A 27,671-nucleotide genomic window follows, 5' to 3' on the forward strand; every position below is an offset into this window, starting at 1 on the left:
AGGCGGGCAAAGGCCGCCGGCGGCCGCCACGCGCAAGATGGCGGCGGCGGCCGGACGCCGCTTCCGCGCGCGGCGCGGCCGGAAGTTCCGCCTCGCCCACTTCCGCTTCCGCCGTCCGGACCCTGCCCCGGCCGCGCGCCGACTGCCCCGCGGTACTCAGAGGGGGCTCTAGGGGACCCGGGGGAGTGTAGGGGGCGTGGGGGGTCTGTGGGGGACTTGGGGAGCCTATAGGGGGTCCTGGGGGGTCTATAGGGGAGACTGGAGGGTCTACAGGAGGCTGGGGGGCGTATAGTGGGTGCTGGAGGGTCTGTAGGGGGCTGGGGGGTGTATAGGGGTATCCTGGGGGGTCTGTAGGGGGCTGGGGGTTGTATAGGGGTATCCTGGGGGGTCTGTAGGGAGCTGGGGGATGTATAGGGGTATCCTGGGGGGTCTGTAGGGGGCTGGGGGGTGTATAGGGGTATCCTGGGGGGTCTGTAGGGGGCTGGGGGGTGTATAGGGGTATCCTGGGGGGTCTATAGCAGGCTGGAGGGTGTATAGGGGTATCCTGGGGCGTCTGTAGGGGGCTGGGGGGTGTATAGGGGTATCCTGGGGGGTCTGTAGGGGGCTGGGGGGTGTATAGGGGTATCCTGGGGGGTCTGTAGGGGGATGGGGGGTGTATAGGGGTATCCTGGGGGGTCTATAGGGGGCTGGGGGGTGTATAGGGGTATCCTGGGGGGTCTATAGCGGGCTGGAGGGTGTATAGGGGTATCCTGGGGGGTCTGTAGGGGGCTGGGGGGTGTATAGGGGTATCCTGGGGGGTCTGCAGGGGGCTGGGGGGGTGTATAGGGGTATCCTGGGGGGTCTACAGCGGGCGGTGGGGGCTTATAGGGGGTTCTGTGGTGTCTCTACCGGGACTGGGGGGTGTATAGGGGGGACTGGGGGTCCACAGGGGCTGCGGGGTCTATAGGTGGCTGGGGGGCACATAGGGGGTCCTGGGGGGGTCTATACGGGACTGGGGGCCCCTATAGGGGAGCTGGGTGATCTATAAGGGGTCCTAAGGGGTGTATAGAGAACTCCGGGGGGCAACAGGGGGTCTGAGGGCGTTTCTAGGGGGCCTGGGGTGTCTATATGGGGCTCTGGGGAGCGAGGGGGCCTATAGGGGAATTGGGGGTGTCTCTAGGGGGCCTGAAAGGGTCTGTAGGGGTCCTGGGGGTCTATAGGGAGTCCAGCGCGGCTATAGTGGAGCTGGGTGGGGCTGGGGAGTTTGTAGGGGACCTGGTGGTGTCTATAAGGCTCCCTGGGGGGTCTGTGGGGGTGTAGGAGCCCCCGGGGTGGGAAGAAGCCTAAGGGGGTGTGGCAGGTCTCTATAGGGGCTCTATAGGGGCACGGGGGGCAGGAGGGCTGACCGGAGCCCCCAGCCCCCCCCGTCCCGCCATGCTGCTGCCGCTGCTGCTGCCGCTGCTGGTGCCGCCGGCGCTGCCGGGTGCTGTGGAGGTGACGCGGCCCCGCGGCGTTTCCCTCTCCAGTGAGTGACGGACCCACGCGGGGTTGGGGGGGGACCCCAACGTCCCTCTGGCCCCCCCGGACCCCCCCTTTATCCCTGTGTCCCCCCCCCCCCCCCAACTCTCAGACCACCACTTCTACGAGGCCTCGAAGCCCTTCACCTGCCTGGACGGCTCCGCCACCATCGCCTTTGCCTGGGTCAACGACGACTATTGCGACTGTCGCGATGGCTCCGACGAGCCCGGTGAGCCCCCCACTAACGCCAGGGACCCCCCCGAAACTCCTGGGGGCCTCCAGGTATCCTGACAGGCTCCCCCGGGTGTCCTGTCCCCCCCCAACCCTTCTCCAGGGACAGCAGCGTGTCCCAACGGCCGGTTCCACTGCACCAACGCTGGGTACCGGCCCCAGAACATCCCCTCGGCCCACGTCAACGACGGCGTCTGCGGTGGGTTGGGGTCCCTGGGGGGGTTTGGGGGGAGCTTGGGGTCCCCTGGGGTATTGCTGAGGGGGGGTTCTCGGGCTTCCGGAGGTGAATTGGGCCCCCCCCAAACTCTCTGTGGTTGGCGTTGGGGGCAGGAAGGTCCCTGAAGAGCCTTGGAGGGAGGTGTTGGGATCCTGGAGGGTGGGTGGGGGTCCGTGGGAGGATTTGAGGGTCCCCAGGAGGTGTTGGGATCCGGAAGAGTGGGTGGGGGTCTGTGGGGGTGGGTTCTGGGAGTCCCCAGGAGATGTTGGGGTCCCTGGGGGGATTGTGGGTGTCCCAGAGGGTGGGGGGGGGGTCCTTGGGGGGCTCTTGGGGGTCTCCAGCAGGTGTTGGCATCCCTGGGGGGATTGTGGGTGTCCCAGAGTGTGGGTGGGGGTCCGTGGGGGGCTCTTGGGGGTCTCCAGGAGGTGTTGGGATCCCTGGGGGGGATTCTGGGGGTCCCAGAGAGTGAGTGGGGGATCCCTGGGGGGGACTCTTGGATCCCTGAGACATATTGGGGTCCCTGGGGGGGTCTCTGGGGGTCTCCAGGAGGTGTTGGGGTCTCTGTGGGGTTCTCTAGAAGGGTGGTGTTGTCTTGGGGGGTGGGGGCTCTAATGGGGGTCCCCAGGGATCCCTGGGGTGGTTGGGGCTCCCCCAAGGGGGTCTGTGCTGGTTGCAGGAGGTCTTGGGGGGGGTATTGGGGTCCCCAGGGGGGTCCCCAGGGTGCTGAACCTCCCCTCCCCGTCCCCCCAGACTGCTGTGATGCCACCGACGAGTACGACAGCGGCGCTGCCTGCGAGAACACTTGCAAGTGAGACTGGGGGGGGAACTGGGCCGGACTGGGGGGAACTGGGCTGGACTAGGGGGAACTGGGCCAGACTGGGGGGGTGTCTGCGTTGCGGGATGCCCACGCTGGTGCCCGCAGGGAGCTGGGCCGGCGGGAGCGGGAGGCTCTGCAGCGCCGGGCCGAGGTGGCCCGGGAGGGCGCCCGCATCAAAGAGCGGCTGGTGCAGGAGGCGGCTGCTGGGCGCCAGGAGAAACAGGTACTGGAGAGGGGGGGACACCCACAAAAATGGGGGGGGCCCCTGGGGTGGGGGGGGTGTAGGGGGGCTCATGTGGAAGGCGCGAGTCATAAGAGATTGTGGGGTTGTTGTGGGGGATAGAGGGGGGCTGGGGGGTATGTGGGGGGCACACTGTGGGGGGGGGGGGGCACATGGAGGGTGGGGTCCTGGGGGGGATGTAGAGGGGCCCAGGGGGCATGTGGGAGGTGTAAGAGGTTGTGGGGGTTGCACAGGGGGCTCTGGGGGATATGTGGGGGTTGTATTATGGATGTGGGGGGTCTTGGGGGGCATGTGGGGGTCCCCTGGGTGGTGTTGGGGGTCATGGGGTTCCCATGGGGGGCATAGAGGGTCTTGGGGGGCATGTGGGGGTCCCTGGGGGCTATAGGGGGTCGTGGGGGTCCCATGGGGGGCATAGAGAGCCTTGGGGGGACATGTAGGGGTCCCTGGGGGGTGTAGGGGATCATAGGGGTCCCATGGGGAGCTTAGAGGGTCTTGAGGGGCATGTGGGGGTCCCCTGGGGGATGTGGGGGGGTCACGGGAGTCACATGGGGGACCATTGGAGTTCTTGGAGCGTATGTGGGGGATGTGGAGGGTCCTGGGGGGCACAAAGGGGTCCCAGGGGGGTGTGGGGGGTGCAGGGGGCTCCCCGGGGGGGTCCCGGGGGGCTGACCCACCCCCCCCCCGCAGGGCCGTCTGGGGGAGCTGCAGGAGGCCCGGCGGGGGCTGGAGCAGCGCGTGGGGACCCTGCGGGCGGCCAAGGAGGCGGCGGAGGGGCCCGAGCGGGCGGCCAAGGAGGAGCATCAGCGCCGCTGGGAGGGTACGGCCCCCCTCAGCCAACTGCGGCCCCCCCAGACGCCGGGGGGGGGTTTGGGGGGGATCTCCCGGCCCTCTGGGCCCCCCCCTGAGCCCGCCTGTCCCAGCAGAGCAGCGGGCGGTGGCGGAGGCGGCGGCAGAGGCTGCGCGGGCGGACGAGGCCTTCGCTGAGCTGGACGCTGATGGGGACGGGCGGTGAGCTGGGGGGGTGGGGGGGAGGCACGGGGGGGCCGCCGGGGTGGGGGGGGGGGGCAGCACCCAGGACCCGCCTCACCCCACGGCCCCTCCCCAGGGTGACAGCGGGGGAACTGCGCACCCGCCCCGAGCTGGACACCGACGGGGACGGCACTGTCTCGGAGGACGAGGCCCAGGTGGGACCCCCAGAACCTCCCAGAACCCCCCCAGACGCCCCCCCCTAGGGTCTGGGGGGACCCAGGTGTCCAGGAAGGTGACACCCCCACCCCTGCTGTGTCCCCCCCAAACCAGGCGCTACTGGGGGACCTGGCGCCGGTGGACGCTGTCACCTTCCGTGACCATCTCTGGGCCACCATCAAGCACCGCTACCGGCCCCAGGTGGGTCTGGGGGGGGTCCCAGGCTTATGGGGGGGGCAGGAAGTGTTGCTGCCCCCCGTGTTTGGGTAGGTCCTACATGAAGTTGTTCTGGGGAAACTGAGGCAGGGGGGTGAGGGATGTGGGTGGCCTGATCCCCCCCCAACTATGCGCAGGGCCAAGCTGAGCCCCCCCCACCCCCCCCCTGAGCCCCCCCTGGAGGAGACCCCCCCCGAGGAGGAAGAGGAGGAGGAGGAAGAAGAGGCTGAAGAAGAGGAGGAGGAGGAGGATGGCGGTGAAGGCCCTGAGGAGGAGCTGAAGGTGTGGGGGGGGGCACAGCTGGGGCCCCTCCATGCTGTACCCTGCTATGGGGGGGGTTTGGGGCCCCCACTCCTGACCCCACTGCCCCCCCAGGTGCCCCCTCCGCAACACCCCGAGGAGAAGGGTCCTGAGGAGCCCCCCCCAGCACCCCCCTTCGACGCTGCCACTCAGGCCCTGATTGATGGTACAGGGGGGTTTGGGGGGGGGCACAGGGTTTGGGGGGATCTCTGGGGGAAGGGGGGCTTTAGGGGGGGTTGATGGGGCTTTGGGGGGGGCTGTGGGGTTATGAGTGCAGGGAGGATGTTGGGGGGGGAGCTCTCCGGGGCTGAGCCCTCTCTGCCCCCTCCGGTTGGGGGTCTGAGCTGCTCCCAGTCTGGGGGGGCCCCTCACCCCGCCGTGCCCCCCTGCAGCCGCCCAGCAGGCCCGTGAGGAGCTGGAGGAGGCCGAGCGAGCCCTCAAGGAGGCCGAGGAGTCCATCAGGTGGGGCAGGGGCCTGGGACCCCCTGAGATCCCCTTTTCTAGGGGGGGAAAGCACCCTAAAAACTTCTGTCCCCTCTCATGGGGGGGGGGGGGGGGGGGGCACCCAAAAAACTGTCTTGGGGGGGACACTCCTCCCAAAAAAATGGGGGGAAATCCTGGACACCTGTGTGTCCCCTTTGCACCACGGCCTCAGTTTCTCACTGGGCTGAGGGTTTGGGGGGGGATCTGGGGGGGGGTCCCTGCCCCCCCCTTTTCACACCCCCCCCATCCCGGCAGGGCCCTGGAGCAGGAGTTGGCCTTCGACTTCGGCCCCCAGGGCGAGTTCTCGTACCTGTACAGCCAGTGCTACGAGCTGGGCACCAGCGAGTGAGGGGGGGCCGGGCACTGGGGGGAGCCGTGGGGGGGGCAAACTGGGGGGGTGCTGGGGAGCGGTTGGGGGGACATGGGGGGGTTGCTGGGGGCTGGTAATGGGGACACGGAGGGGGTGGGGCTGGGGAGAGGGGAGGTGGGGCCATGGAGGGTCATGGGGGAGCAGGTCTGGGGGGGCTGGGGGGGGCCTGGTAGCAGGAAACATGGAGGGGGGGGATGAGTTGGGGGACACCAGGGACTGTGGGGACGCTGGTGGGCTGGGTATAGAGGACACTGGTGAGAGCTGGGGCGGGGGGGGGTGGTTTTGGGGGACATGGGGGATTGTGGGGGACACAGGGGGGGTTGGGGTCCCCCCATGTCCCCCCACCCCGTCACCGTGTCCTCCTCCTCCATCCCCAGGTACATCTACCGCCTCTGCCCCTTCAAACGCGTCTCCCAGAAACCCAAACACGGCGGCGCCGAGACCAACCTGGGGTGAGGGGATCCCTGAACCCCCCCCGGGGCCACCGCGGTGGCTCCTGTCCCCTGCGTGGCCCCCCCCTCACGTGTACGTTGTCCCCCCCCCTTCCCCAGGACGTGGGGTGCCTGGGCTGGCCCCGAGCACGATCGCTTCAGTGCCATGAAGTACGAGCACGGGACGGGCTGTTGGCAGGGCCCCAACCGGGCCACCACGGTGAGGCTGTCCCCTGGGTGTCCCCCGGGGGTGTCCCTGTCCCTAGACCCCCCCCCACTGAGCCCCTCTTCCCTCCCCCCAGGTGAAACTATCCTGCGGGACGGAGACAGCGGTGACGGCCACCACAGAGCCCAGTCGCTGCGAGTACCTGATGGAGCTGGTGACGCCCGCAGCGTGTCGCACGCCCCCCTCGCACGAGGACCACGACGAGCTCTGACCCTGGGTACCGCTGTCCACACGACCCCCCCACCTTGCACAGGGCCCCCCCCACCTCACACGGGGGACCCCTCCCTCGCACGAGGAACCCCCACCTTGCACGGGGACCCCCTCCCTTGCACGAGGACTCTCCTCGCACGGCCACTGTGTCCCAGCTGTGCCTCCATTTCCCTCCTGGGGGGTTACACACCCCACTCCGTTCCCTCAAGGGGACAATCCCTGCTGCTCTTATCCTGAGGGGGGGGACGGGACTCCCCCTTATTCCTGTTTGGGGGTGACAGCACAGTCCCTGCCTCAGTTTCCCTCTCCCACAGCCCGGCGGGAGCTGCCAGGACCTCAAGGGACCGCACCCCCCTCCCAGAACCCCTCGGGGGGGGTATTTTGAGGGGGGGGGGGGAAACACACACACCACAACAGGCCACTGCGACTGAGCCGGGGGCGGGGGGGCCACGGGCACCAACAACCCCGCCCGGGGTCCCCGTAGGGGGGTGGGGGTGGGGGGGTGGAGGGGGGGGGTTGTCTGACGCTTCCATCACTTTCCAACCCGAGAAATAAAAATAAAAATAGAATTTAAAAGCGGCGTGTGTGTCCCCCCCCCCACAGCCCCCGCCGGGTCATAGCTCGTCCCGCGCGGCGCTGTCGAGGGGGGACTGGAGCACGTCGGCGTTCTGGGCCTCCCGCCGCAGCTCCTGCTGCTCCTTCATCTTCTGGGACTTGGCGCGGTCCCAGTCGGTGACGGTGGCCTCGTCGTCCCACACCACCGAGGTCTCGGTGTCGCTGACGTAACCTTCCTCCCCCGTGTAGTGGGTGGGGAACACCAGGAGCGGCTCCGCCGAGAACGCCACCAAATCCCGCTTGGCAAAATGTTTGGTGTAATCGGCGCTGGGGAGGGAGAGAGGGGTTAGGGGAAGGCGGGGGGAAAAGCGCCTTTTTTCCCCCGAAAATGCAAAGAGAATAAGGAGGGGGCTCCCGGGATGCTGGAGCAAACCCCTGATGATGATGATGATGATAATATGGCGCCGAGGGAAGCGGAGACAAAGAACCGGCGCTGAGGGGAAACGGAGCCAAAGAGACAAGAAAAACGACTCCCAAGGGAGAAGGGACCAGATCTGGGGGAAAATGGAGCCAAAGGGACCCAAAACCGTCTTCCAGGGCCACAAATCTGTCCCCAAGGGGAAACGGAGCCAAAGGGACAAGAAAAACGACTCCCAAGGGAGAAGAGAAACGTCTCCAGAGGGACAAGAAACCAACTCTGAGGGGAAAATGGAGCTAAAGGGACCTGAAACCACCTCCCAAGGCCACAAAACTGTCCCCAAGGGGAAACGGAGCTAAAGGGACAAGAAAAACATCCAAGAAAAACGGGAAATGGCTCCCAAGGACAAGAAAAACTGATACAAGGGACAAGAAAAATGGATCCACAGGAAATGGTGCCCAAGGACAAGAAAAATGGATCCCAGGGACAAGAAACCAGTTCTGAGGGGAAACGGATCCAAGTGGGTAAGAAACAGACCCAAAAGGGATGAGAAAAATGTGCCCTCCAGGATGAAAAAAACAGCTCTGAGGAGAAACAATTCCAAAGGGACAAGAAAAAAAAAGTCTCTGAGGGGAAATGCTGCCCCAGGGCCAAAAAAAATTGCTCCTGAGGGACAAGAAACCAGGTCTGGGGGGAAAATGGCTCCAAAGAGACACAGAACTGTCTCCAAAGGGACAAGGAACCATCACTGAGGGGAAACGTCTCCAAGAGGACAAGGAAAATGGCTCCTAAGGGATCAGAAATGGCCTCTGAGGGAAAATGAACCCAAAGGGACAAGGAAAACGGCTCTGAGGGGAAATGGATCCAAAGGGACAAGACCTTGGCTCCAAGGTAGTGGATCCAAAAGGACAAGAAACATCTCCCAAGGGATGGAAGAAACATCTCCAGAGGAACAAGAAACCATTTCTGAGGGGAAATGGAGCCAAAGGGACAGGAAAAATCCTGTCTCCAAAGAGAAATGCATCCGGGGGGCAAGAAACCAGCGCTGAGGGGAAACGGATCCAAAGAAACGATCCAACGGGATTCGCAAAATGGCTCCAAGAGAAATGGCTCCAGGGGGACAAGAAACCATTTCTGAGGGGAAATGGAGTCAAAGGGACAAGAAAAGCGTTTCCAAAGGGCCAAGAAATGGTCTCTGAGGGGAACCGGAGCCAAAGGGACAGGAAAATCCTGTCTCCAAAGGGAAATGCATCCAGGGGGTGAGAAAATGGCGCCCGAGGGGCAAGAAAATGGCGCCCGAGGGGAAACGGATCCAAAGAAACGATCCAATGGGATTAGTGAAATGTCTCCCAGAGAAATGGCTCCAGAGGGACAAGAAACCATTTCTGAGGGGAACTGGAGTCAAAGGGACAGGAAAAATCCTGTCTCCAAAGGGAAATGCATCCAGGGGGCAAGAAAATGGCGCCCGAGGGGAAACGGATCCAAAGAAACGATCCAATGGGATTAGCGAAACGTCTCCCAGAGAAACGGCTCCAGAGGGACAAGAAGGGGCCACCTCTCCAAGCCTGGGGGCGCACAGCCCCTCTCCCTGCCTCGCAGCACCCCCAGAACCCCTCCGGTGCCCCCCCCGGGACTCACAGCGGGTGTTTGTTGAACATGACGGGCAGGAACTCGTCGACCGGCAGCATCTTGTCCAGCGGCTCGGCCGCCAGCAGCTTCCGGGCGCCCGACAGCGAGAGGACGTAGCCCAGCGTCCAGTACGAGTAATCGGCTTCCACCAAGTTCCTCACCCGCGGCACCGACTTCTCCGGCCGTTCCACCTGCATCCGCTTCCGCCCGATGTAACTGCGGGAGAGACGACGGCCTCGTTAATGCCGGCGAGTCGTTTGCCGCCGGGTAATTAGTGGCCGGACTCACATCAGGTCCCAGGCCAGCCCCTCCGCTTCCAGGTCGTGCATCAGGTTCATCAGGCGGCGCTTGAAGAAGATCTCGAAGCGCAGGTCGTCCTCGAACACCACCGACTTCTCCAGCCCCCGCGCCACGATCTGCGCAGTTAACGGAAAATGCGGGATTTTACAGGAAAAGGGACATTTCCCAGTTCTCCTACCAGGCTGGAGGGACGGGAATGGCGCCGGGGCTTGGCAGGAGCGATGTCAGTCCCGGGCACCTCCAGCAGTGGGCCCGCAGGGTTCGGGATTAGTCCCGTCCTTCCCATCGGGATGAGGGATTTGTCCCCTTCGTTACCATCAGGATTAGGGAGTTCTCCCCTTCCCGCTGGAATTAGGGATTTGTCCCCTGGCTGTTGGGGTCAGGGACTCGTCCCCTTCCTTCCTATTGGGATTTGGAATTTGTCTCCTTCCTTCCCATCGGGATGAGGGATTTGTTCCCTTCGTTACCATCAGGATTAGAGACTTGTCCCCTTTGCTACTGTCAGGACTAAGGATTCATCTCCCTTCTCCTTAGTTTTAGGGATTTGTCCCCTCCCTTCCCCTCAGGATTAGGGATTTGTCCCCTCCCTTCCCTTCAGGATTAGGGATTTGTCCCCTCCCTTCCCCTCAGAATTAGGGATTTGTCCCCTCCCTTCCCCTCAGGATTAGGGATTTGTCCCCTCCCTTCCCCTCAGGATTAGGGATTTGTCCCCTCCCTTCCCCTCAGGATTAGGGATTTGTCCCCTCCCTTCCCTTCAGGATTAGGGATTTGTCCCCTCCCTTCCCCTCAGGATTAGGGATTTGTCCCCTCCCTTCCCTTCAGAATTAGGGATTTGTCCCCTCCCTTCCCTTCAGGATTAGGGATTTGTCCCCTCCCTTCCCCTCAGGATTAGGGATTTGTCCCCTCCCTTCCCCTCAGAATTAGGGATTTGTCCCCTCCCTTCCCTTCAGGATTAGGGATTTGTCCCCTCCCTTCCCCTCAGGATTAGGGATTTGTCCCCTCCCTTCCCCTCAGGATTAGGGATTTGTCCCCTCCCTTCCCGTTGGGATTAGGGCCTCGTCCCCTTCGTTACCCCCCTGGACCAGACTTGTCCCATCAGGACTAGGGACTCTCCCCTTCGTTACCACCGGGATTAGGGACCTGTCCCCCTTCCCGTGGGGCTCAGGGCCCCCCCACCCCCCCCCGCAGCCCCTCACCTCCTGCCAGACGCGGTAGTGGCTGAGGAAGCAGCCCAGCTCGCCCTTGGTGAGCGGCCGCCCGTGGTAGGGGTCCTTGTACCCCGGCAGCATCCGGATGCCCAGCGCCTCCACCTCGCTGCTGTTCATGGCTCTGCAACGCCAACGGCTCAGCCCCGGGGGGGCCCGGACCCCCTGGGGTCCCCCCCCGGACCCCCGAGCGCAGCCCCCCCAGGACTCACTTGCCGTCCACGGCCTCCACCAGTTTGCAGGCGATCTCCTGCTCGTACAGCGTCCGCAGCATCCGCTCCCGACGGTCCGCACGCCGCTTCAAGTTAATCATGAAAACCTGAAAGGGGGGGGGGAACCTCAAAATTCAGAAGACGGGGGGGAAAAAAACCAAAAAATCCAGAAGGGAGGGTGAAGGAAAAAACCCAAATTCAGAAGAGAGGGAGGGAAAAAACAACAAAATCCAGAAGAGAGAGGGGAACCCCCCCAAAATTCAGAAAATTGTGTGAAGGAAAAAAACAAAATTCAGAAGAGAGGGTGAAGAAAAACAAAAAAACCAACATGCAGAAAAGAGGAACCCCAAAATCCAGAAGAGAAAGTGAAAGAAAAAAACAAAATCCAGAAGGGGGGGGGGGGAAATCCCAAAGTTCAGAAGAGAGGCTGAAGGAAAAAAACCAAAATCCAGAAGAGAGGGGGAAAAACCCTCAAAATTCAGAAGGGGCAGGAACCCCAAAATCCAGAAGGCAAAGGAAAAAAGCCAAATGCAGAAAAGGAGGGAAAAAAAATCCCAAAGCTCAGAAGAGAGGGGGGGGAAAAAAACCAAATCCAGAAAAGAAGGTGAAGGAAAATAACAAAATCCAGAAGAGAGGGGAGAAAAAACCCAAAATTCAGAAAAGGGAAGGAAAAAACCCCAAAAAATTCGGAAGAGAGGAAAAAAACCACCCAAAAAATTCAGAAAGGAGGAACACACCCCCCGAATCCAGAAAAGGAGGGGGACGACACAATATCCAGAGGAGGGGGGAACACACGATCCCCCAAATCCAGAATAAAAAGGGAAGAAAAGAAAAAAATCCAGAGGACGGGGGGGATGCGACAACACAGACAAAATTCAGAATAAAGGGGGGAAAACCCCCCCAACCCCTCACATCCAGAAGAGAAGGGGCAAAAATACTCCAAAATCCAGAAGGGGGCTGATGACCCAAAATTCAAAAGAGGGGAGAACCCCCCCAAAATTCCACAGAAAAGAGAAAACCAACCCCAAAATCCAGAGGAGAAGGAAACCCCCCCCCAAAATCCAGAGGAGAAGGGAAACCCCCCAAAATCCAGAGGAGAAGGAAACCCCCCCCCAAAATCCAGAGGAGAAGGAAACCCCCCCCCAAAATCCAGAGGAGAAGGGAAACCCCCCCCCAAAATCCAGAGGAGAAGGGAAACCCCCCCCCAAAATCCAGAGGAGAAGGGAACCCCCCCCCCAATATCCAGAGGAGAAGGGAAACCCCCCAAAATCCAGAAGAGAAGGGAACCCCCCCCCCGATATCCAGAGGAGAAGGGAAACCCCCCAAAATCCAGAGGAGAAGGGAAACCCCCCCCCAATATCCAGAGGAGAAGGGGACCCCCCCCCAATATCCAGAGGAGAAGGGAAAACCCCCCCCAAAATCCAGAGGAGAAGGGAAACCCCCCAAAATCCAGAGAAGGGAACCCCCCCCCAATATCCAGAGGAGAAGGGAAACCCCCCAAAATCCAGAGGAGAAGGGAAACCCCCCCCCAAAATCCAGAGGAGAAGGGGACCCCCCCCGGCCGGGGCCAGGTCACTCACCTCGTCGAAGCCCATCTTGTCGGGGACCTTGGGGGGCACCCAGACGTGGGGCGACGGCTCCGCCGGCGGGTGCTTCACTGCGGGGGGACGAGGGAGAAACCCGGCTGGCGCGGATCCTGCCGGAGCCTCCCGGGGGGGCCCCAAGGGGGACCCGTGTGTGTCCCCCCCCCACCCCGTCCCCCCGCCCCCCGGCGCTCACCCATGATCTCCAGCTGGACGTGCAGGAAGCTCTCGGCCTCGTCCTGCAGGGTGCTGTGCGACCGCAGCGGCACCGGCAGGAACCCGAACACCTCCCGGTTACAGACGAACATCTGCACTTCTGAAATTAAGCCCGGAGTTAAACCAGGCGGGAGTTAAACCAGGCTGGAGTTTAGCCGGGCGGGAGTTAAACTTAATGCCGGGCTGAAGTCAACACCGGGCTAAAGCTGGAGTAAGTGAAGTGGAACTGAAGTTAAGCAGGGCTGAAGTTAAAGTTAAGTCAGGCTGAAGTTAACACCGGGCTGAAGTTAAAGTTAAGCCAGGTTGAAGTTAAAGTTAAGCCAGGCTGAAGTTAACGCCGGCCTGAAGTTGAAGTAAAATTAAGCAAAGCTGGCTAAGCAGGGCTGAAGTTAAAGTTAAGCCAGGCTGAAGTTAACACCAGGCTGAAGTTAAAATTAACGCCAAGCTGAAGTCAACACTGGCCTGAAGTTTAAGTAAATTAAGTGGGGCTGAAGTTAAGCAGAGCTGAAGTTAAAGTTAAACCAGGCTGAAATTAACACCAAGCTGAAGTTAACACCAGGCTGAAGTTAAAGTTAAGCCAGGCTGAAGTTAACACTCAGCTGAAGTCAACACTGGCCTGAAGTTGAAGTAAAATTAAGCAAAACTGGCTAAGCAGGACTGAAGTTAAAGTTAAGCCAGGCTGAAGTTAACACCAGGCTGAAGTTAAAATTAACGCCAGGCTGAAGTCAACACTGGCCTGAAGTTGAAGTAAGTTAAGCTGGGCTAAAATTAAACAAGGTTGAAGTTAAAGCTAAGCGGGGCTGAAATGAATCTGAGGGTGAAGTTAAGGTTAAGCAAGCCTAAAGCTAACGATAACACCAGCCTAAAGCCAACGTCCACACCAGCCCAACATCACGGTTAACGCCAGCCCAAAGCCAAAGCCAGCACCGCCTAAAGGTAAAGCCAACGCCAGCCCGAAGCTGACGCCAGCCTAAAGCGGAACCCCCGGCAGCCTCACCCGCCTGGCGGCAGGAGAAGGCGAAGACGATGATGTCGTCGAAGGCCCAGGTGTAGTCGGGGTGCGGCGGGTAGAAGGCGAGCGCGCGCGAGGCCGCCTTGCGCAGGTCCAGCAGCAGCGTCGAGTGCACCATGGGCACCGCGAAGCAGCCCCGGCGCTCCCGCTTCCGCACCGGCAGGTAGGCCGGCGTCCGCCTGTAGTAACCCTGCAGGGGCAGGGACCGCCTGGGTGCCCGGGACGGGGGGGGAACGGCACCCAAGGGACCCAGCACCCAGGGGATACAGCACCCAGGGGATACAGGACCTGGCACCCAAGGGACCCGACACCCAGGGGACCCATGGGACCTGGCACCCAGGGGACACAGCACCCAGGGGATACAGGACCTGGCACCCAAGGGACCCGACACCCAGGAGACCCATGGGACCTGGTGCCCAGGGGACACAGCACCCAAGGGACCCACGGGACCTGGCACCCAGGGGACACAGCACCCAAGGGACCCACGGGACCCAAGGGACACAGCACCCAAGGGACCCATGGGACCTGGCACCCAGGGGCACAGCACCCAAGGGACCCATGGGACCTGGCACCCAAGCAACCCACGGGACCTGGCACCCAGGGGACACAGCACCCAAGGGACCCACGGGACCTGGCACCCAGGGGACACAGCACCCAGGGGACCCACGGGACCCGGCACCCAAGGAAGACCTGGCACCCTGGGGACTCAGCATCTGGAGGATCCAGCACCCGAAGGACCCACAGGACCTGGCACCCAGGGAATACAGCACCCAGGGAACCCAGTACCCAGGAGATACAGCACCCAGGGGATACAGGACCTGGCACCCAAGGGACCCGGCACCCAGGGGACCCATGGGACCTGGCACCCAAGGGACACAGCACCCAAGGGACCCATGGGACCTGGCACCCAAGCGACCCACAGGACCTGGCACCCATGGGACCCAGCACCCAAGGAAGACCTGGCACCCAAGGGACCTGACACCCTGGGGACTCAGCACCTGGAGGATCCAGCACCCAAAGGACCCACAGGACCTGGCACCCAGGGGATACAGCACCCAGGGAACCCAGCACCCAGGGGACCCACAGGACCCAGTACCCAAGGGAGACCTGGCACCCAAGGGACCCAGCACCCAGGGGATCTGGAGAATCTGGCACCCAAGGGACACAGCACCTGGCAGCCCCAGCACCCACAGAACGCAGCACCCATGGCACCCAGAGGCCCCAGCACCCATGGCACCCATAGCACCCAGCACCCCGTCCCTCACCTGCGCCGTCATCCCGCACCAGAAGTTGGAGTAGGCGGCGCGCGAGTCCAGCATGGGCGCCACCACCGTCCTGTTCTCCGCCATCAGCAGCCCCAGCGTGTCGGGGTTGGTCAGGACGTTGTCGGCGTCCAGGAACTGCTCGACGGTACCCAGACCCCGTCAGCGTCCCCCCGAGATGGCGCCCGTGGCCCCCCCGGCTCCGTGGGACCCCCCCGGCTCCGTGGGACCCCCCCGTACCAGCAGGTAGTCGGCCCAGCTGGCGCGCGCCGAGTCCAGCGCCGCCTGACGCAGCTTCATCACGTGCTCGTAGCGGGAGGGGGACCAGTGCTTGGGGCCCTCCTCGTCGGGGTACGACCTGGGGGGGGCCATGCTGTCACCCTGACCCCCCCCTGCACCCACAGGGTTCCCCCTGAATAAGGGTGCCCATGGGGATACCCGCCCCCCCCCCCCCCACCTCCAAATGTGGGCACCTGCAGTCTGCAGGGACACTGCTTGGGGTGGGGACCCCTGACCCACGGGGACCCCCCAAAACCAGCCACCCCCAGCCCACGGGGCTCCCCCTGAACACGGGCACCCACAGGGACCCCCCCAAAACCTCGGCACTCGCAGCCCACGGGGCTCCCCCCAGACTTGGGTGCTCACGGTCCACAGGGACCCCCCCCCCGAACCAGACACCCCCAGCCCATGGGGACCCCCCAAAATCAGACACCCACAACCCACGGGGACCCCCCCAAAACCAGCTACCCCCAGCCCACGGGGCTCCCCCCAAACTTGGGTGCCCACAGGGACCCCCCCAAAACCAGATACCCCCAGTCCACGGAGACCCTCAGCCCACAGGGACCCCCCCAAAACCAGCCACCCGCAGCCCACGGGGCTCCCCCTGAACACGGGCACCCACAGGGACCCCCCCCCCCAACTTGAGCACCCGCAGCCCACGGGGCTCCCCCCAAACTTGGGTGCCCATAGGGACCCCCGGCCCACAGGGACCCCCCAAAACCAGCCGCCCGCAGCCCACGGGGCTCCCCCTGAACACGGGCACCCACAGGGACCCCCCCCGCCCACGGGTGCCCCCCCCTCACCGCGGCTCCTCCATGGGCCGCCACTCCACGCGGTGGTAGAGCCCCCGCACCCGCAGCAGCCACTCCCGCAGCAGCGCCGTCGTGTTGTCCACGCTGTGATCCACCGCCACCCTGCGTGGGGACCCGCCGTGAGTCCCGCGCCCCCCGCCCCCCCCCGCGCCCCCCCCCGCGCCCGCCGCCCACCACAGCGCCGTCCGCTCCTTGGGGTGCCGCAGCCGCTCCAGCGCGCCCAGCGCCGCGGGCAGCGCGTGCGCCGCGTTCCGCGCCAGCAGCGCCACCGTCACGCGTGGGGGCAGCAGCGGCGACTCGGGGCTCCAGCGCTCCTCGGGGAAGTACGGGAGCACCGGGCCCGGCCCCGCCGCCACCAGCAGCAGCAGCAGCGGCGGCCACGGCCCCGCCGCCATCCTGGGCCGCCCGCGGCTCCGCCCCCCGCCCGGAGCCCGCTAAGGCCGGGACCGCGCTCCGGCCCCGCCTCCCCCCACCCCGCCCCCGGGCCGGCCCCTCCCTGCCCCACCGCCCTCTCCCTCCTCTTCCTCTGCCCAGTGTCTGGCCCCCCTCTCCCTCCTCTTCCTCTCCCCCCACCCCATCGCCCTCTCCCTCCTTCCTCCTGCCCCATCTCCCCCCCTCCAGCTCCCCCCCGCCCCATCTCCCTCTCCCCAATCTCCTCCCCCATCCCATCTCCCTCCCCTCTACCCCATCTCCCCCCTCCCCTCCATTCCAGCTCCCCCCCACCCCATCTCCCTCTCCCCCATCTCTCCCCCATCTCTCCCCCTGCCCTCTCCCCTCCAGCTCCTCCTGCCCCATCTCCCTCCCCTCGCCCCCATTTCTCTCTCCTGCCCTTCCCTCCTCCATTCCAGCTCCTCCCTGCCCCATTTCCCTTTCCCCCATCCCCGTCCCCCTGCCCCACCCCATCTCCCTCTCCCCAATCTCCTCCCCCCATCCCATCTCCCCCACCCCATTTCTCCCTCCTGCCCTTCCCTCCTCCATTCCAGCTCCTTCCCTGCCCCATGTCCCTCTCCCCCATCTCTCCTCCTGCCCCCTCCCCTCTCCCCTCCAACCCCCCCCCGCCCCATCTCCCTCTCCCCATCTCCCTCTCCCCCTCCTCTCCCCCCGCCCTTTGTGCCCCCCCAGCACACTCCACACACGTGTCGGCCATTTCCAATCGCTCGGTTCTTCACTGGACACTCGGGGATCCCCCCTCCGGCCCCGCATCCCCCTGCCCCCCGCGGGGGGGGGTCACCCCGGGGGGGCCCCGGCGGCTCCTCAGCCCATCTCCTCGTAGAGCAGCTCCTGGGCGGGCAGGGGGGAGCCGCTGGCGCCGCAGAGGTTGTGTCTGTCCCGGCACGAGGCCTCGGCCAGCGCTGGAAGGGAACAGGGGTCACCCCGAACCCCGCCTCCGCCTTCCCAATTCCACTTACAAAGTTCAAAATTTCAGGCTTTCGGGTACTTTTACATTCAAAATGTTGTTTTCAAGTATCTTCACCTTCAAAATTTCACACTTTCGAGGATCTTTACCTTCAAAATGTTACTTTCAAATACATTCCCTTCAAAGTGTCAAGTATCTTTACCTTTGAAATGTTACTTTCAAGTATTTTACCTTCAAAATTCTACTTTCAAGTATCTTCACCTCCAAAATTTCACACTTTCAATTATCTCTGCCTTCAAAATGTTACTTTCAAATATTTTGCTTTCAAAATTTTGAGTATTTTTACCTTTGAAATGTGATTTTTGAGTATTTTTACCTTTGAAATGTTATTTTTGAGTATTTTTACTTTCAAAATGTTGCTTTCAAGTATTTTACCCTCAAAATTGTACTTTCAGGTATTTTTACCTTCAAACCCTCACACTTTTGAGTATCTTTACCCTTGAAATGTGATTTTTGAGTATCTTTACTTTCAAAATGTTGCTTTCAAGTATTTTACCCTCAAAATTGTACTTTCAAGTATCTTTACCTTCAAACCCTCACACTTTTGAGTACCTTTACCTTCAAAATGTTACTTTCAGGTACTTTTACCTTCAAAATTCTACTTCCCAGTACAAGTTTCAAGTCAAATTCTCACAATTTGACTTTCAAGCGAACACCACGGCCCCGGCTCAGCCTGGTTTTACCCTGATTTCACGCTCGGCCGATGGAAAACCACCAACAGCTTTAGAAATACGTGAAATGCTGCTGCTGCCCGTCCCCCCCCCGGGCAGCCGAAGAGGGTTTAAGCCGCTGGCGGCCGCGCAGCCCCCGCGTCACCCGGCCCATAAAAGCTGCCCTGTTCGGCGCAGCCCGCCCGTGACATCACGCCTGTAAAATGAGATGATTTTTCCCCCGGCTTTGGCCAGCGGGAGGTTTAGAGGTTCCAGCCAGCGAGGGGGGGAGGGAAAGAAAACTGGCAGGAAGAAAATCATTCGGCCTTGGGATTCTGGAACAGACCGAGGGCAACATCTGGAAAGAAACTTGAATGTACAAACATGGAAATCGCTGTTTAACGGCTCAAAAAAACCCCCAGAATCTGCAGAAACGCGGCAGCGACGACTTGGCGACTGGAAATATTTTGACGGGGGATGCTCGGGCCTGGGGCTCGCGGCCCCCTCACCTTTGCCGACCGCCTGCTGCAGCACAGCCAGGACCGTTTCTTCGTAAATATTTTCCAGGTTGATGATGCCGCTGAAGTCGGCGAACACGAAGCTCTCGTACCGCGGCAGCTCCTGCCCAGGGAGGGGAGAGCGGGGCAGCGTCAGCCAGGAGGGGGAGGAGTGATGGGAATTGGGTGAGACTCCCCAAAAATCGGGCAGAGCCAGAGCAGCGCCCTCAGATCCCAGAGGAGCCCGTTCTCCTCATCCCCCCCAAACACCCCCGGGATGTGCTACGAGGGACTCGATCCAGGCAGCGCTCTGGCACGGCGAAGGGGAAGACGCTTAAAAAAAAAAAAAAAAAAGGAATAAAATAAAAATAAAAAGGAGAATGTTCTGGGAAACAGCTACAGGACGGTCACACCCACGACGGCATGAAACAGAACATGACTTCTGTCTGTTTGGAGGAGGTTTCCGGGATGCCGCCTCGGAGAGGGCTGTGGTTTGGCAGCTGGCACCGCCGGCGCTTGGATTGAAAAGCTCTTTTCTGTGGAGAGACAGTTCCCGAGCGCCAGAAACGCGGCGAGACGGGAAAGCTGCAGAGGGAAGGAGTCGCTGCTTCTCGCTGAACTAAAACCCGCTTGTTTGAGCCTGTTCCCCCGCAGCCGGGTCCCCCCCCCAAGAGCCCGTCACGGGCTCGACCGTACCAGTTTACACCCGGCCTCCAAATGCTTCAGCAGAAACGGAAGAAAAATTCGGAGCAGCCACTCCTGAGCGAACCGCTCCCGGGCGGAGCTGCTGTCGTAATCAAACTTCTGCAATTCAGTTCAAGAGAGGATCAATCCCTTTGCCCCGACCTCCCGGCGCGCGAGTGACGCGGCCAAGTGACGCGACGGAGAAAAAAAACCAAAACAAAACACCCAAACTGTGTCTAAATAAACCCACAAAAGGCAAGAGAGAGGACCCCGCGCCTCACCTTCAGCACCCGCTCTTTGACTTTCCCCAGCATCTGGGGGAGCTGGCGGCGGGCGGCCGCCCGGCCGAGGTGCTGCTGCGAGAGCTGCTGGAAGGTGTGGGTGCAATTCTGCATCAGCTGCAAGAGAAACAACCCGAGTTCACTCCCCACCTCACCCCCAGCGCCAGCGTTTTCCTCCTCCCTGAGCCAACTTGGTTTTAAACAAAGAAAAAAAAAAAAAATTGTTTTCAGGCCTTTGGCTTCCTGCTTTTTGGGTAGCCCAAGGAGAAAATGGGGAGCGGGAGGCCCAGCCGGCAGCGTCGGCCCCTCCCCGAGCGTCACCACGGACCTGCTGCATCAGGTCCTGAGCGCCGAGGACCAGGCTGGTCACGCCGCGGAAGCCGAACCGCTCCTCCAGCCCTCGCAGGCTCTCTCGGTACAGGTCGGCCTCCTCGTAGCACGGGCGCATGGCGTCGGGCTGCCACGGCGTCGTCCCCAGCGCCAGGAGCTACGTCAGGGCAGTGGCGTGTCACCGGGGCTTCCTCGGCCGCGTCCTGCGGCCGCCCGGCTCCGTGTCCCCGCTCCTGCCGGGTCCTCGGGACGGCAGCACGTGCCGAGGGAGCGAAAGGCGCCCGCCGCCCCCGCGGCCCAGAGACGCTCGGCGCCGACTGACGCTCAGCCCTCGCACCGGGGTTCGACGCCGATTCAAACTGAGATGCCTCAGGAGTCGCTCCCGCCCCCCCCAACGGTGAGAGCAGCCGCCTCTCCCGCCCCGCTGCCGCGTTACCTCCTTCTGCAGGACGGCGACGGGCGAGCTCCGGGCGAGCGCCACCATCTCCTCGGCCCTCCGGGCAAAGAGCGAGCGAACGGCCTCGACGCCGGCGCCGAGGGGACGCAGGAGCTCCTCCAGCGCACAGGCCAGGTCAGGCTCCACGCCCCGGGCGCAGCACGACTCCGCCGGGCTCCGCACCACCGCTGCCGACACCGAAACCCCGTGGGTCACCGCACACACCGTGCCACGGCGGCTCCGCGCCGGCCCGGGGCGCAGCCTCACGCCAGCGGGGCCCAGACTTGCGTTAAAAACACCACCTGAGCTCTCCCACCCCCAAACCCGCTTTACTGCGCCCAAATTCACCGCAGGTTCCCGACCCAACGCGATTCCAGACCAGCACTTCACAAAACCCTGCGACAACGGGCGGACAAATTTCACGGATTTGTCCAGTTGGTTTTTTCTTTGAACCTGCGTATTTTTTGCCTTTTATCCCCCCGTCGGCCTGACCTTGGAGTTCACTGGCTATCTGCTCCTTCAGGGTCAGCATCTGATCCACGTCAGGGCGAATCTTCTTCTCCAGCTCAATCCGTAGTTTTTCCTTCTCCTCCTGAAAACCTTCAAATTCGCTGGAGATTTCGTCGAGGACCAGGGTGTAAACCTCCTGGAGAAACTGAGTGGCCAACAAAGTGGGCAAACCAGAGAGAGGAAGAAGAAAGGAGAGGCAAGAGGCACAACTTTTGGAAGTGTTACCATTTCCTGGCCTCACCACCAAACAAAAACCCACCTCCCATCCGCGTCACACTCCTAAAATTGTGACTTATCCAGCTTCACTTCACCCAACCCAAACATCAAGGAATTCATTCCTCCCTCTCCGTTACAACCGTCCCCTCGCTGCCAACACGCAGAACCAGCTGCACCGCTCCCTATTTTTCATGACTTAGCAGCAAGTCAGCACTTCCTTGGGCACAGAACGGGCCTTTTTTGTCAAATTGTTCTTAATTTGAGAAGTTTCCACCCTCTGAGCGTGTCGGTGTGTGTCCTGACTTCCCGGCGCGACACCCGGGCGCTCACCTGGAGCCAGCGCCGCTGCCGGCTCCGCTCCGACCCTCCAAAGCTCGGGAGCACCTGGGAGCGCAGCACCGGCACCAAATCCTCCATCAACACGTTTCCCAGGATCTGAAACCCCAACGCGAGCGGCTGGAATCACCTTGGAGTGACAACCTCGCCGGGAAGGCTCCGGCCTCGGAGGCTTCACCGACCTCAGGTTCCGACCCCAGGAGAAGATCCTCCGCCCCGTAGCGGCCTCTCTCTTGCCGGTAAAACCGCACGGCCGCCAGGAACGCCTCTGCTTCCAGAGAATCCCTCCTCTGGAGCTCTGAGGACAAAGGACGAGTCAATCCCGGTCAGTTTGACACCCACACACAGAGCGATTCCCACCAAACCCCGTGGAATCACAGAATCATCTCGGTTGGAAAAGCCCTTGAAGCTCCTCCAGCCCAACCATGAACCTCACCCTGACCGTTCCCAACTCCACCAGATCCCTCAGCGCTGGGTCAGCCCGACTCTTCAACCCCTCCAGGGATGGGGACTCCCCCCCTGCCCTGGGCAGCCCATTCCAATGCCCAACAGCCCCTTCTGGACAGAAATCCTTCCTCAGAGCCAGTCTGACCCTGCCCTGGCGCAGCTTGAGGCCATTCCCTCTTGTCCTGGCGCTGGTCCCTTGGCTCAAGAGACTCCTCCCCCCTCTCTGCACCCTCCTTTCAGGGAGTTGCAGAGGGCCAGGAGGTCTCCCCTCAGCCTCCTCTTCTCCACACTAAACCCCCCCAGTTCCCTCAGCCGCTCCCCATCAGACCTGTGCTCCAGACCCTGCACCAGCTCCGTTGCCCTTCTCTGGCCACGCTCGAGTCATTCAATGGCCTTTTTGGAGGGAGGGGCCCAAAACTGAACCCGGCAACGCGGCGGCGAAAAGTGATCCCAAGCAAGAACAAAGGCTGCGAGCGGCTCCTGCCCTCCACGTGGCGAACCCCGACTGGCGCCGTCCCCTCCGCCAGAAGATCCCCCGGACTCACCGGTGCCGCGGCAGCGAAGGGCGTCCCCGAGAGCAGCTCTCCAGGCGCGCCGCGCCCCCGCCGAGCCCGCGCGGAAGCAGAAGTGCCGCCGGAAGGGATGGCAGAGGAACAGCGGGAACTCTCCCGGTGCGTCGGCGAAGGGGCTGCCGCCTCGGGGAGGAAAACGCACAATGTCCGCTGGTGCGGGGACCGTTTGACCTTAATTCTCTCCAAACTCTCTAACCTCCCCCAGCGCCGAGGCTGCCGTTCCCATTTTCACTCAGAAACACCAATTTACAGATAAAATAAACCACCGTCCTTCGAGAACGATCCGGGCCGGCGGCGCCTCCGCCGCTCGACAGCGAAGGAGGGGGAGCACGTCGGCCGGCAGGCAGGGAAAGGCCAAAGGGACGGGGCCGGCATCGCCTCTGCCGATTTGTTTTAGCGTTCTTAAACGCAACAAATCAGGAGTTTTGGGGCAGCGAGAACCGTTCGTGGGGGGAGGAGTCCAAATGTTTTGTTCTGAGAGCAACCCGGTAAATCCTCACTTCCCTTTTAACCAGCAGCAGACTGGAAAGATCCTGACCCCAGTAAGTTTTTTATGTTAAACGGTGCTGTCTATAATTTAAACAAAACAACAGTAATTTACACCAGTTCACAACCAGAGAGCGACTCTGTTACAGCAGGCAGCTCTAATAAAAGCCAGCGGGCTCAGGCTGAAGAGCTCGGCAGAGGAAACCACTTGAAACGGATTTCACTCCCTGGCAAAGTTTCTCTGCAGCTGCTGCTGGTTTCGGGCCACTCGGGTTTCACGTTTTCGTTTTCCAGCTGGCCCAGCGCGGGCGGCGGCGGCCCCGAGCCCGGCCCAGGACAAAGGAGGAGAGCAGCGGGTTTGGCTGCGGGAGGGTCCCCAGGCAGGGGGAGGCCGCGAGCTCAGCCCCGAGCGTCCCCCCGAGCACCTGCCCAGGCCTAAGGAAGGTTCTCGGGTGTCTTCTGGCGCAAAGTCTCTGGGCTGGACACAGAACCTGCCTCGTGCGTTCCCCTCATCTTCCTCCCTTCTCCTCCTCGTGCTCCTCCCTTCCCCTGACCCTCCTCCATTCTCCTCCTCCTGTTCCCCTGACCTTCCTCCATTCTCCTTATACTCCTCATCACCACCCTCCTCCCTTCCCCTGACCCTCCCCCATTCTCATCCATCATCTTCCTCATCCTCCTCCTCTGCTCCCCTGACCCTCCTCCATTCTCCTCCTCCTGTTCCCCTGACCTTCCTCCATTCTCCTCCTCCTCCTGATCTCCTGACCCTCCTCCGTTCCCCTCTTCCTCCTGTTCCCCTGACCCTCCTCCCTTCCCCTCATCTTCCTCCTCCTCCTCCTTTCCCCTGACCTTCCTCCATTCTCCTTCTCCTCCTCCCTTCCCCCGACCTTCCTCCGTTCTCCTCCTCCTCTGTTCCCCTGACCCTCCTCCATTCCCCTCATCTTCCTCCTCCTCCCTTCCCCGACCCTCCTCCATTCTCCTCCTCCTCCTCCGTTCTCCTGACCCTCCTCCGTTCCCCTCCTCCTCCTCCTGTTCCCCTGACCCTCCTCCATTCCCCTCATCTTTCTCCTCCTCCTCCTCCTTTCCCCTGACCTTCCTCCATTCTCCTCCTCCTCCTCCGTTCTCCTGACCCTCCTCTGTTCCCCTCCTCCTCCTCCTCCTGTTCCCCTGACCCTCCTCCATTCCCCTCATCTTTCTCCTCCTCCTCCTTTCCCCCGACCTTCCTCCATTCTCCTCCTCCTCTGTTCCCCTCATCCTCCTCCTCATCCTCCGAGGTGCCGAACCAGACTCTGCTCTCAGCCATCCCCCATTTCTTAACCGCTGCCGCGCCGCAGCATTACCTGCGAGCCCCTGGCAGAGATCACCGAGCCACTTGGCATACTCGCCCGCCGCCGACAGGAGCAGGTAGCCAGAGAGAGCGGCCGAGCCTCTGGGCTCGCAGCCTTTCCTCAGGGCCTGGCAACGAAACCAAGGGCGAGGCCTCAGCGAGGCTTCGCCGGTGACAACGAATCCTCCACCCCAACCGCGAGCGGCTCCGTTTCTCGCGGCTCCGCGTACACCAGCCGCAGACCCCGGGGCCTCTCGCGCAGCTGAGCAGCCACAATTAAAACACCGAAGGAATCCAGCGTGCGGCATTTTAAAGAATTTAAGAATTTTAAAGGAAACAGGATACTTGTGCAGGGATTCTCTGCACGAGGAGAACCATCATCGTGCAAGGGATGCCCGGCACAGATTTCACGAGGTGCGACCACAAAAAATCCTCCGTTCTAGGGCCTCTGCTTCGGGGGCACGTTTACCTCTTCGTTATCGAACCACCGCAGGGTAAAATCTCCGAGCAGAACAAAATAATTCTCCTGCCAGCTGCGGGAATCGCTGTCATAGTGGGCGAGCACCCCCTCGTGCAGAGCGGCGTCTGGCGGCCCCCGGAGCTGAGGACACACAGAGGAGGAGCTGCAAAACCTCAGCGAAGGCGCGAAACGAGGAGCCATCGCCGTCGCCTGGCGCAGGCCGAGACCTTTGGCTACGAGTGTTGTAGAAATAACAGCGAGCGGCAGCTGGACGCAGACGTCCGGCGGTGACGAAAAGCAAAGGAAGGGCTAAAAAACTGCGTCGGGGCTTTCTGTGGCGATGCCGTGAGGGTCTCTGGCACTGATCTGCGAGCCAGATCCTGGGCTGCCGATCCCACCGCCTCATCCCTCTTAAAACACGCTCCTAAATATTTACTTCGAAGGCACAAGAGAGAAGTTGTTCCCTAGCAGCGGGCGGCGGTTCCGCGTAACGCCCAGTTACGGGACGAGGCTGCGCCGGGCTCTCACCTGGCTGGGCAGGAGCTGCGGGGCCGCGCTCCCCGGGGGCTCCAGCTCCCCCGAGACGCGGCGCAGGAGAGCAGCCGCCAGCTGCCGCCGGTAATGGGGCACGAAATTCTTCACGGTGGCGTCGGCACGACCTGCGGGCACAGCAAGGGCAGAGCCAGGAGCTGGGGGGTTCCCTCCTCCCACGGAGCTCCCGGCTCTTCGTTAGAAATTTTTCTCTCCTCTAACAGCAGCAGCGTGAACCGAGCGCTGAGGCACGAAGCAGCTTCTCCGTTATCTCAAGAAATAAAGAGCTGCGGATCTTTATTTCTTGTGCTCGGCGCCAGACTCCGCTCCCAAAGCGCTTTATCGCCCCGGGAACGCGGTCGGGAAGGCGCCTGGTCAAAAAAGGATCAGAAACGTCCAAGGGTCTGATGCTAATCAAGATTGAAAAAGACTTTTTATGTGCTACTGCTCTTCCAAGCGCTTCTTCTGCCGGCTGGAAAGATGGAACCAAGGGAGGAAATTCATCGCCAGCGGCTGCTGAAGTCGCACCCTGTAACCGTGAAAGAATCGGGCGAAAAAGCCGCAGTCGGGAGCTCGAGGAGCGTCTCGGGGCGTGGAGAAACGCGCTGCTCGAGCCGCCCAGGAGGGAGGGGGCAGCTCCCCGCGGGGGCTCGGAGGCTCGTTTCACACGCTTGGGCTTTCTGTGTCCGATTAACGCCTTAAAACCAACAGCAAAAGGAGATTTCACGTCCCACGAAGCCCAAACGTGAGCGCAGCGAGCGCCGAGCCCCCTGCGGCGACACAAACCCCCGAGGGCCCCGACTCGCTGCAAACGGGATTTATTTCCCCCCCCCCCAAAAAACAAACAGCAGAGACAGCAGAAGGGGCTTCTCACCTCTCAGATACCGGCGCTGCCGCCCGCTCAGAGGGCTCGAACACCTTCCTCCCATCCTCGGCCTCGGCGGAGCGGGGACAGGCCACAGGCCGCCCCCGAGCGCGTTTCTGAGTTTCTGTCTCGTCCCCTCCAGCTTGTCGCTTCATAAATATTCAAATAAAGTCTCATATCCACCCCCCCCCTCCTCATAAAATAAACCCTTAAAGGGGCAGCGGCACCTCTGCCGTTTCCCAGCCCTTTCTCCCCGTTTCACCCCAGATTTCGTGCGCTAAACCGGCACCGATTTGGTTTCTGATTTCTTTTGCAGAGCAGGCGAAGTCGCGCTCAGCTCAGAGGGTCCCGGTTTCGCAGCGGGACGGTGCTCGCTGGGTCTCCTCTCGCCCACCCCAGCAATAATTACTGATTACCGTTAATTAACACAGAACTCTTCAAGACGAGACCTGCGCGTGCTGGAATTTCAATTTAAGAGGCTGAAGCGGTTCAGGCTCTAAATTCACACGATGTTGCGAAAGGAACAACCTGATTCATCCCAACCGGCTCCGGGTGCTCCCCCCACCGCCCCGGCGACGAGTTCGGGAGCGACGCAGAAGCAACCGAGCGGGATCCACCAAAGGGGATTTTTCTGAGTTATTTCCAAATTTGAGAGTGTAGCACGGAAACAGCCCCGGCGGCTGCTGCCCCGCGCACCTGCTCTCGCTTCCCCAATCGGGCGGGGTGAAATCCGCCGCTTTTACCGTGACGAGGCCCCTTCGCCCCCCACGGGACGGGCACAAACAGGAAACTCCGAGCAGAAACGTTCAGCCCCCGCAGCAGCCCCCGGGCTGGGCAAAAAGCCCAAATACTTTTAATACGAGGAAATCAAGGGGGAGATAATTTAGAAAAAGCCCTAAAGCCGGATGGAAAAAGGTTTTGGGAACACCAGAGGGGTCACACGGTGCTGCTGCGTGGGAGAAGCCGCTTCCTCCAGCCCCGGGACCGGCTGCGGGAAGTTTTACCACCGCGCAGTTTGGGACTCACGTTTCCCAAAAGCATCTCGTTAAAACTCGGGTCATTCTTCAGCTCCGAGAACAGGGAATCGTGTTATTCCAATTATTTTTTTACACTTAAAAAGATCTCGTCCATGCGCATCTGCTTTGCTTTGTGTTTTTAAGATGTGGAGCTCAGTTATCGGGCAGATACAAACCTGATTTGGTCTCGTTCATGTTTAATTCACCCCCTGGGAGTTCTCCCAAGTCCCGTCCAGCTCTTTCATTGTGTATCTGTAAATACCCACATCCAGCCCAGGAACCTCAATTCCTGGTTTTTTCCCCCAGATCTGGCAGGGAATTGCGGCGCAAAAGCCTTTTCTGGCTCTGACACGGTTCCCTTCCTGCTGCCGTGGTTTGTCACCACAAACGCTGAAACCTCACCGCTACGGGCGTGGGGAAAACAGGCAGGAAGGAGCCGCGGGTGCTGGTCTGGGCAAAAACTAAAAGGGGTTTTAAGTCAGGATTAAAAAAAAAACAAACCAGCGAGGGAAACGGAGGGTCGTTCTGCAGCCAGAGCTGCTCCAGACACGCGTCCGTCCTCGAGTCCGTGTGCGGAAAAAGAACCGGGAGCGGAAGAGCTGGAATCCGTCCGTTTAATACCGCCCCCCCCTCGACCCCGCGACCCCAACCCCGGCCCCCACCGACCCGAAGGTCACACGGAAATCCGCGCTCGCAAAGCACCGTT

At 61.7% G+C, this 27,671-nt stretch overlaps 4 protein-coding genes across 11 annotated transcripts in view; 2 read left to right on the top strand and 2 right to left on the bottom strand.

The window, feature by feature from the left end:
- The first annotated feature begins 2 nt into the window (after window positions 1-2).
- Window positions 3-7,000, top strand: PRKCSH (PRKCSH beta subunit of glucosidase II). Its single transcript, XM_074854814.1, is given in 18 exon segments — window positions 3-152; window positions 1,398-1,504; window positions 1,610-1,726; window positions 1,832-1,927; window positions 2,696-2,753; window positions 2,868-2,985; window positions 3,691-3,820; window positions 3,927-4,011; window positions 4,109-4,187; window positions 4,303-4,389; window positions 4,542-4,547; window positions 4,549-4,686; window positions 4,780-4,870; window positions 5,097-5,166; window positions 5,443-5,532; window positions 5,935-6,009; window positions 6,109-6,208; window positions 6,291-7,000. Coding segments are annotated over 17 exon segments (1,566 nt in total). The 5' UTR covers window positions 3-152; window positions 1,398-1,413; the 3' UTR covers window positions 6,426-7,000.
- The window catches only part of GMIP (GEM interacting protein), a 64,104-nt gene continuing 42,073 nt past the window's right edge, over window positions 5,641-27,671 (top strand). The window contains exon 1 of the mRNA XM_074854632.1: window positions 5,641-5,650. The gene's annotated coding sequence lies outside the window, so the exon portion shown is untranslated. The remainder of the gene's footprint in view (window positions 5,651-27,671) is intronic.
- On the bottom strand, window positions 6,977-16,322 carry COLGALT1 (collagen beta(1-O)galactosyltransferase 1). The gene is made up of 12 exons (XM_074854697.1): window positions 16,082-16,322; window positions 15,899-16,009; window positions 15,057-15,174; window positions 14,820-14,954; window positions 13,540-13,744; window positions 12,523-12,642; window positions 12,324-12,400; window positions 10,744-10,850; window positions 10,523-10,655; window positions 9,315-9,442; window positions 9,036-9,242; window positions 6,977-7,306 (listed from the first exon to the last, which is right to left on the bottom strand). The coding sequence occupies exons 1-12, from the start codon at window positions 16,300-16,302 to the stop codon at window positions 7,039-7,041; spliced, it is 1,830 nt and encodes a 609-aa protein (XP_074710798.1). The 5' UTR covers window positions 16,303-16,322; the 3' UTR covers window positions 6,977-7,038.
- NIBAN3 (niban apoptosis regulator 3) lies at window positions 17,050-27,619 on the bottom strand. 8 transcript variants are annotated; one of them, XR_012626869.1, is made up of 14 exons: window positions 25,959-27,619; window positions 25,082-25,212; window positions 24,563-24,694; window positions 24,107-24,221; window positions 22,257-22,406; window positions 21,447-21,562; window positions 21,259-21,363; window positions 20,695-20,857; window positions 20,203-20,390; window positions 19,765-19,923; window positions 19,437-19,553; window positions 19,168-19,275; window positions 17,821-18,595; window positions 17,050-17,466 (listed from the first exon to the last, which is right to left on the bottom strand). XR_012626869.1 is itself a non-coding variant. In XM_074854683.1 (14 exons), the coding sequence occupies exons 1-14, from the start codon at window positions 26,011-26,013 to the stop codon at window positions 17,162-17,164; spliced, it is 1,749 nt and encodes a 582-aa protein (XP_074710784.1). In that variant the 5' UTR covers window positions 26,014-27,619; the 3' UTR covers window positions 17,050-17,161. The 8 variants fall into 8 exon arrangements, 6 of the variants coding, with proteins under 6 accessions (XP_074710784.1, XP_074710785.1, XP_074710780.1 ...); XR_012626868.1 differs by having other exon boundaries at window positions 17,050-17,729; window positions 17,792-18,595; XM_074854683.1 differs by having other exon boundaries at window positions 17,050-17,259; window positions 18,484-18,595.

The sequence above is a fragment of the Strix uralensis genome, chromosome 38, assembly GCF_047716275.1.
Source record: "Strix uralensis isolate ZFMK-TIS-50842 chromosome 38, bStrUra1, whole genome shotgun sequence".
In the NCBI taxonomy this organism is placed as follows: domain Eukaryota; kingdom Metazoa; phylum Chordata; class Aves; order Strigiformes; family Strigidae; genus Strix; species Strix uralensis.

What these genes read in the sequence shown, in the direction of transcription:
- NIBAN3 (XM_074854679.1), bottom strand. Translation starts at nt 26,013, where the DNA reads ATGGGAGGAAGGTGTTCGAGCCCTCTGAGCGGGCGGCAGCGCCGGTAT. An exon ending in TCCTGGGGTCGGAACCTGAG is followed by an intron (nt 21,364 to 21,446) that starts GTCGGTGAAGCC and finishes TTGGGGTTTCAG; the next exon opens with ATCCTGGGAAACGTGTTGAT. An exon ending in GATAGCCAGTGAACTCCAAG is followed by an intron (nt 20,391 to 20,694) that starts GTCAGGCCGACG and finishes CGGTGTCGGCAG; the next exon opens with CGGTGGTGCGGAGCCCGGCG.
- COLGALT1 (XM_074854697.1), bottom strand. Translation starts at nt 16,302, where the DNA reads ATGGCGGCGGGGCCGTGGCCGCCGCTGCTGCTGCTGCTGGTGGCGGCG. An exon ending in CGGCCCATGGAGGAGCCGCG is followed by an intron (nt 15,175 to 15,898) that starts GTGAGGGGGGGG and finishes GGCCCCCCCCAG; the next exon opens with GTCGTACCCCGACGAGGAGG. An exon ending in GCTGGGCCGACTACCTGCTG is followed by an intron (nt 14,955 to 15,056) that starts GTACGGGGGGGT and finishes ACCGTCGAGCAG; the next exon opens with TTCCTGGACGCCGACAACGT.